This window comes from Phragmites australis, chromosome 2 (genome assembly GCF_958298935.1).
Source record: "Phragmites australis chromosome 2, lpPhrAust1.1, whole genome shotgun sequence".
In the NCBI taxonomy this organism is placed as follows: domain Eukaryota; kingdom Viridiplantae; phylum Streptophyta; class Magnoliopsida; order Poales; family Poaceae; genus Phragmites; species Phragmites australis.
Window position 1 is genome coordinate 2161647 of NC_084922.1, and position 8628 is coordinate 2170274.

General features: G+C 43.3%; 1 protein-coding gene and 1 pseudogene across 1 annotated transcript; one reads left to right on the forward strand and one right to left on the reverse strand.

Moving 5' to 3' along the window:
- Positions 1 to 1496: 1496 nt before the first annotated feature.
- On the forward strand, positions 1497 to 4032 carry LOC133893330 (CBL-interacting protein kinase 5). Its single transcript, XM_062334331.1, has one exon. The coding sequence runs from the start codon at positions 2401 to 2403 to the stop codon at positions 3769 to 3771; it is 1371 nt and encodes a 456-aa protein (XP_062190315.1). The 5' UTR covers positions 1497 to 2400; the 3' UTR covers positions 3772 to 4032.
- An 877-nt stretch (positions 4033 to 4909) lies between these two features.
- On the reverse strand, positions 4910 to 5624 carry LOC133893340 (uncharacterized; annotated as a pseudogene).
- Between the last annotated feature and the right edge of the window lie 3004 nt (positions 5625 to 8628).

An 8628-nucleotide genomic window follows, 5' to 3' on the forward strand; every position in this document is an offset into this window, starting at 1 on the left:
TTATTTTTGACTCGTTCTTTTGTTTCTTGAAAAAATAAGAACGCATACATGATTCATAAACTGAATAAAAGCTAACGATCAATATGTCTTAGTCGGCAAAAACGATGATTTCTTTCCTTTTATCTTTCCTTTTTTTAAAAAAAGGCAGAAGAGGTGGGCACCAGAGCCAAAATCTTAGAAATTGAAGGCACGCTCTTTTCTTGCCTGTTTCTGTTGCAGAAAGAAATTATGTTAGTATTGCATTTACAACGTTACCAATAATACAAAGACTGCATCTAACTTATGTCTATATTCATGCCAAATCATCATTTTGAATTGACAGGTTTGGATCAGTCTTAACTCACATCACAGTCTGGGAAGCTAGCCAGCCATGTACTGAATTTCTTAGTGGACATCGCATGAATTTCTAGTGGATATCACATTATTGTACATGATTGAGCAGTGATAATACTTCGACTGTGAGCATATGGCCATACAAAAGTAACTCGACTAGCTATAGAAAAAGCGTAATTGCTGTGCGAAACTATTCATTTGGCACTCGAGTTGGTAAATCTCCGTCCATCGTATTCAAGTCTCTCTCGAGGGACCAATACAGTTAATAGATCAAAACGACATGTTAGATTGTCAACAGCAGCCATATACCCCTGGCCTTTGTGAGTACCCCGAGACATGAATCCGATGGTGGTAATGCCACTCAATGTAAGTGCTTGTATCTAGGGACGCAAGTGGGTCAACAATGTGTAACAATTAGGTGAAAATGCACTTTTGTTTAGTTTGGTAGAGTGGATTTTGGGTCGACCCAATGCAAAAAGAATAAACTTACATCCCTACTTGTATCTGTGGTCGCGGCTTTGAAGACCTTTCTCCGAGCATGCATGTCATCGCACGTAGTGTCATTGCTTAGATCACGCAACAGCTCATGTTATCTGCAGCAGCGATTCATGCATCCATAGATTACAATACATGCCTGGGGTTACTTGGTGCACGGCTACAGCTGTGACAGGTGACATGCTTCGAGGAGGACGGAACAGTGCGTTTCTTCTACGGCTAGAACTTGGTAATTGTATTATTACCCAGATGCTGCAAATACTGAAGGGTCTTATGCATGCGATGCGGAAAAAGAGCATCCACAGAAAGCCGGAACGGGACGGGTTGGAGGTCAGTTAACACACGAACGTGACAAGAACGCTGCATTTCCTGTGACACGTTTCAGCCAACCAGGTGTCCCATTTCAGAGCATCTCATTACCTTTCACCTTACTTTCAAGGCCGCTGTGAGAAACCCTCGTGGAGCCAAACAAGGCAGATTATTTGAATGCCATTTGCCACAAAAAAAAAGGGGGAGATAAAATCAGGTCTCAAACATTTGACTGCCATCTGAATGTTTTTTTTTCGAACTATCTGAATGCATATGCATGTACACAAAGTGTAATGTGTGACTGCATACGGTGCCAAATTGCAAATTTCATCAGTTAAACATCAATGTAAAAAAAATATCACCAGACTGAATTGTTGAAACTAGCGGTCATGCTTAGGTACAAGCAAGGAACTTTCATAGACTCAGTCACAGCTCACACGTGCACGCAAGATACAAATTCAGAAGCACAAATAAACCAAAAAAACACAGAGGGAGACAGGTTGGTATCCGTTGCATCCAGGATCTTCCAAATAGCACCAGTTTTGGATCAACAACGGCCAGACACTCCAAGACGTACATTTACACATGCATGTTATCTCTGAACTAGCCAAACTGTTCTTTAAAGAAGACCTAACATCTTGTTGTAGAATAAGCATCAGACACGATGACTTGATCGCCACATGCAGCTCAAGATATGTTCCAGGCAGCTGCAACCAGGACACACCATGCCATAAGTAGATCCCCACATGGCACTTCGTCCATTCTATACTATCTTCTTAAGGGAACCAATCATAGATGCAAATGCAATCACATTTCACATAATTCATTAGCAGTGTCCATCACGAAAGCCACATGTAATAACTGTATAGAGAGGCTAGGTTGATATGGCTGCACTCAGAACATAACAGGGATCCTACAAATAGCCCCCACAACCAGAGCCATCCAACACAAAAGATACCTGACCTATTATTAGGCAGCTTGTTCCATCTCCAGAGGAAGAGTGATCCTGGCCTCATGTCCCAAGGAAAGCTCTAACAGCCATAGACTATTTCCCTCTCTTTTTCTCCTTCCTCCTTGGAGGATCCCAAGCGCATCGGTCGTGTGTCTTGGTTTCCTCCAAACACAGCGCGCGCTCTGTTGCCCTTCACCTCTCCTTCCTCTCCCCTTACCAGGGAGGGAGGAAGACAGGGGCACGAAGTGGCGCAGAGTAGACGCTTGTGACCATCCACCTGTTGCTGTTGTTGCGCTGAAGAATAAAAAAGGATGGAGAAGAAGGGCACCATCCTCATGAACCGGTACGAGCTCGGCCGCATGCTCGGGCAGGGCACCTTCGCCAAGGTGTACCATGCACGGAACCTTGCGTCCAACAAGAGTGTGGCCATCAAGGTCATTGACAAGGAGAAGGTGCTGCGTGTCGGCATGATTGACCAGATCAAGCGGGAGATCTCCGTCATGCGCCTTGTCCGCCACCCCAACGTTGTCCAGATGCACGAGGTCATGGCCAGCAAGAGCAAGATATACTTTGCAATGGAGTATGTCCAGGGCGGCGAGCTCTTCAGCAGGGTCGCCAGGGGCCGGCTTAAGGAGGATGCCGCGAGGAAGTACTTTCAGCAGCTGATAGGGGCTGTGGACTTCTGCCACAGCCGTGGTGTCTATCACCGGGACCTGAAGCCGGAGAACCTCCTCGTGGACGAGAATGGCAACCTCAAGGTGTCGGACTTTGGCCTGAGCACCCTCAAGGAGTGCCAGAAGCAGGACGGGCTACTGCACACGACGTGCGGCACACCTGCATATGTCGCACCAGAGATAATCAACAAGAAGGGCTATGACGGAGCAAAAGCGGACATATGGTCTTGTGGTGTCATCCTCTTTGTTCTTCTTGCTGGCTATCTCCCATTCCATGACTCAAATCTAATGGAGATGTACAGGAAGATTAGCAGAGGTGATGTCAAGTACCCGCAGTGGTTCCCATCTGATCTCCGGAGGCTTATGTCCAGGCTCCTCGATCCAAATCCAAACACCAGGATCACCATCGAGAAGCTGGTTGAGCACCCGTGGTTCAAGAAGGGGTACAAACCAGCAGTTACGCTGGCACAGCCACACGGGTCAAACAGCCTTAAAGATGTTCAAGCTGCTTTCAGTACTGAGCACAAGGACAACGAAGCCAACAAGGTGGAACAACCGGAGAGCCCTTTGAAGCCAGCAAGCTTGAATGCATTTGACATCATCTCCCAGTCCAAAGGATTTGATCTGTCATGCCTGTTCGAGAAGGATCAAGAGCAGAAGGCGAACTCACGGTTCATGACCCAAAGGCCAGCATCAGCAATAGTGTCAAAGCTGGAGCAGATTGCTGAGACAGAGCACTTCAAGGTGAAGAAACAGGACGGACTGGTGAAGCTGCAGGGGTCTAAAGAAGGGAGGAAGGGCCAGCTCGCGATCGACGCAGAGATCTTTGAGGTAACACCAGCCTTTTATGTCGTTGAGGTGAAGAAGTCGGCTGGGGACACGTTAGAGTACGAAATGTTCTGCAACAAGGACCTAAGACCTTCACTCAGGGACATCTGCTGGAGCGGTCAGTCGGAGGAAAAGCTTCCTTCACTGGCTGAGTCATCACCTCTAAAGCAGTCCTCTTAAGTCGATCACGAGAGATGTAATTTAAGTGCAACCTCATCAGAGATGCAACTATAGTCCATCTTCCACCCTCCTTTATTTTTCCCCTTTCTCAAAGGGCTGAGATTTTGCTCACTTCAGAATCAGACTTTAGGGCTCTTTGTTGATCTTTTTGCCAGTTTTCATTTGTAGTAGCAATTGTTGAACATGGAACACCTGTTCTCACCAATAGAAGCAGTAAGATTGGCAGTGCCATCCTTTTTTGCTGTTGCTTTGGGATAAAAATACCATTGCCTGCAGAAGACAGTCACTTAAGAAACTACAAAAATTATATGCATGGTAGCAAAATCCACTAAGAAATGGGTGACATGAATGAAATGTTATACATGCCAAAAACAAGGACGATTAAGAAGCTTTAATAAGAAAAGGATAAACAAATTTGCTGAGGCAGAAAAGCACGGAACTGATTCATCATTATATCATATTTCTGTGAGCAGGGCACATCCTACTTTTATTTATGTTCAAAGTAAAATATAAATGCACAAAAAAGAAAGGAATTTGTCAAAAGGATTTCTACTGAAGGATGTTTGGACCAATTTAAGTTCTTGACAGATTATCATTTATGTGTTACGTCAAAAGAGTTACTAACCATCTTTCCATCATTGTCTTAAATTCACCATAGTTGCTGCAAGAAGCTCATAAAGCAAGGATGAAAACCTGAGGATCCTGAAAGTATCTTCACCATGAAATGATACTGAATGTAGTTGCGTCCATTGTATCAGTTCACGGAACACTTGACTACGAAAATCAAGAATTTTTAATCTCTTAACAAACTCACTTACGCATGTCCAAAGTTGGCCATCATAGAATGTGCTAAAGAAAAGTAAATGACAGCATAAGGACCTTGAGAGTTCATATGTTGCTTAAATCTGTGCATACCTGAAAGTAGAAAACAAGTAGCCTCTTAAGACTAAACTTTGCTAAATGGAAAATTCTTGTCCAAAACACCAATTTAATTAACAAATTAGCAATACAAGTATCCCTGAACTGCCTGGCACCGTAGTATCGAGCCATTTATCAACTGGCATGGAGATCCCAACGCCTTACTAAGAGGATAACATAACTCAGTCTTTACCAGAAACTACCTGCTTACTTTATGAGATGAACTAACTGCTTGCTGGTTCCCCCAAATTATCATAGCAGTTCAGCAAATGAAATCAAATTACCAAACAAAACGACACACTAATGCTTTCCTCACAGATTTAGTGGAGTAAGTGGAAAAGCACTACGATCACCACTCCTTAGCTAAGAAGTGTAACATTATGCATCAAGCAGAAATTGAGCGGTCAAATTCAAGATCGCTACAAAAAAAGGTTTCTTATTGCTGCATGTCACCACAACACGATTCATATAACCCAAAAAGACAACTATATTTTTCCCTCTGGCGAGCATCATCCTAAGAACCCTAACCGGCGAAGACAGGGCGTCCTCTGAAATCAGGGCTTCGCGGAGGCGGCAGCGATGCTTGCCGGAGCGGGTTCGGCCGCCGCAGCAGCAGCCACCACTGCTTCGGCAGCGACTACGGAGGAGGAAGCCTCCTTCTTGTGCACGTAGTCGCGGTAGGTGTTGATGGCCTTGGTGCAGATCACTGGGAAGAGGGGAGAGAGAAAAAACAGGCGTTACAAAATGCAAGTGGTCAAGCCCACGAGTAGCGTGCGCGCGCAGATACCTCCAGCGCCGACGAAGTAGAGGAAGCGGAGGAGCTTGGAGGAGGCTTCGCCGGCAGGGGCCATGGTGGTGGAGAGGTCGCCGGAGCCGGTGAAGCGGCGGAGGCTATCTGGGCTGCGGGTGGGATTCGGGCTTCCTTCCTCGTCTGTTTTGTCTGGCCCGTGAGGAGGCATCCGGTCTGACACATACGGGCTTTGGGCTCCTAATGGGCTACGGGCTTTGGGCACCTAATGGGCTTGATAGATTGTAAAGGGCCCCTAATGGGCTTTGGGCTCGTAATGGGCCATATAGGCCGAATTCTTGTGAGCTTGCAGGTTCTCGTTTTCTGTTTTAGAATTTTGGGAAGCCAACAAGAATATCTTCTTCACCCAAATTTAAACGCAATTCCTAAACAATAGTTAGCTACTTTAATTTGCTATTTTCTGTTGAATTATGCGCTTTGGTTCTGCGCCAAGATGTGTGTTTGTGGTCGTGGGTTGCATTAGATTGTTTTTGTTCGTGGGCTTTGATTTTTGTTGTTTACCGAACTATTTTTTTCGTTTTCTTTTTATGAAAAAGTCCATATTATCTCCCTTAATTATTGCTCTAATTGGTTTTTTCCTCTCGAACCACAAAATCAGATATCTCACCTCATCTAACTATTCAAACCAGTGCAATTTAACTTCTTAGCTGGTATTGATGGTGGTTTCATCTTACGCGACGCTGAAGTGACAGTGGGACCCGCATATCAGATGACATATCATCATCTTGTTCCTCCCTCTTCTCTCTCACTGTCTCCTACCCGTGCGTGTGACTCAGAGAAAGGAGGAGATGCCTCATCCCCCGTCGTCGTCTCCCGCCTCCTCGCTACTGGCGCCGACCCCACCCTCCTCGACCACCTCAGCTGGCTCAGGTGCAGGTTCCTGTCGCTCCCGAGCAGGCACAATGCCGTCATGCTGGGTTGTGGCCACGCGCTCGGAACGTTGCTGCCCTGTGAGTGTGCGGTGTGTGCTAGCTATCTTGGAGTGGTCGTGCCCCGGGGACAGGAGCTCAGTCCGGGAGGTGGAGCCGACCACTGCACTCATGAGTGGGAGAGAGGGCGTCAGGCAAGGCTAGCAGGAGGAAGAAGATGAACAAGGCGAAAATGGACGGCTGGCAATGCCCTACTTCCTCCGGGCTATCCACAGCACCTAGTCCTCCGGGATTTGGCAGAGAGATATAGGAGGGAGAGAGGGAGAGTTCGAACGGTGTTGATCGGCCTATAGGGCATGGAATCACGGTGAGCGGCGGCAGCTTGAAGTTTCAATCGCCAAAGGGGAAAGGGGTGACCAGGGGTCCTCGACCAATTGGGCCCGGCTAGAGCAACTAGAGGCCAGAGCAACGTAAGTTCGGGGGCTGGATTAGGTTGAGGGGATCTACAATGAGCTAGCGAGAGTGTGTTACATCCGGCCATGGTGCAAAACGGTGTGGGCTTTACTCGATGTCGCAATGTACAAATTGAAGCTACGGGGAGCTCACATACTAGCTAGAGATGGAGGAGGAGGGGTGGGATTGGGAAGTGAAGCAGTCTCGGGTAGAGAAATGATTTCCTTTATCCAACGGAGTGGTGAAGGGGATCAGTTGGTCTGAGGTGTCTCGGGGTTAGAGAGGTAAATTGCATCGGTTTGAATAGTTTGAGGAGGTGAGATATCTAGTTTTGCGGTTCGAGGAGAAAAAACATATTCAAGCAATAATTGAGGGAGGCAATATGGACTTTTTCCTTGTTTTTATGGTATGCTTCCCTCTCCACTATGTCATTGTTTCTGTGGGCTTCATTTGTTCTTTTGGTCCAGTTCGTGCATTTCCTTCTTCTTTATTTTTTCTTTTTAATTACTATTTCACATATAATTTAATCTTAGTAATTGTATTATTTATACAAATTCACAATTTAAAAGACTTGAGTTAGCATTTTGTAAACCTAACCCAACAATTACGAAGACCTAATCCAACATCTCTTAAAGTCATTGTCAACAAATGTGCCACATATTTCAAATTTTGGTATAACCTGATAAACATGTTATTGTGATTTTGTAGAACCAGTGTATTTGAATTGTCAAAATATAAAATTAAAATTCTTAATTTTTTCAAAAATTTAATTTTAAAAAATATTGGATCCTTTTTGTTTCGTTAATCGTAAATAAGTACATGGTTCACACAAACTTTTTGTTTTTTTAATTTCACATATAACTTAATCTTAGTAAGTTTAGATTTGCAATGTTTTACAAGTATATCTTTATACAGATTAAGAATTTGTGAACCTAATTCAACATCTTTAAAAGTATTTTCAACAAATGTAAGACCTACTTCAACAATCCGTAATAACATGTTCAAAATATTTTATGTGTTGAAACTTCTATTTAGTTGTTCAAATATCACATTCAAATTGTTGATTTTTTTCAAAATATGTTCATATTGGATCTTCTTTTATTGCATTAATTGTAAATAATTACGTGATTCAAATCAGTTTCAAAATAGGCAATAGGTTATGCGAGAAAAAAAAATCATTTAAAGTTTGAAAACACCCTAAATCCATCCTAGTAATTTAGATTTATAAAATTATTTTCTCTTTATACACATTCAACAATTCAAAAGACTTAAGCCAACAATTTGTGAAAACTAATTCAAGAGTTGTGGAGGACTAATTCAACATTTTTTTTAATTCATGTTGTTAAATGGGGGAGAATATGTGTCTTGTTGCTATTGGCTCTGAAAAGGCTGACTGTAATACCAAAGAAATATATTTGTTATATTGTGTTTACTGTTTGCTGAAACTAAATGCAAACATAGAAATTTGCAATCATTTTCTTTTGTTGTTTCGATCCATAAAGATTATTGTAAATTTTAAAGTATTTTGACATAGGTTGCAGAAAATTATAATTTCTGGTGCTCATTTCAAAAACCTATAACTATGACATGTGTTAAAAAAAACTATACCTTTCTCAAAAGGGTCCACTTGTCATCCTAATAAAAGGATTAATCATGGATCTACCCGTTGCTAGAGAATGATAGGTTCGCATACGGTGAGAAAGTTGTAGTTTTTTTAACACGTGTCAAAATAGTTGTAGTTTTTTTAAATGAACACAAAAAATTGTGGAACATGTGTCCAAATTGTTGTAGATTTTTGAAATTTACTCT

Excerpts from the sequence above, each read along its gene's own strand:
- LOC133893330 (XM_062334331.1), top strand. The coding sequence starts at position 2,401 with ATGGAGAAGAAGGGCACCATCCTCATGAACCGGTACGAGCTCGGCCGC.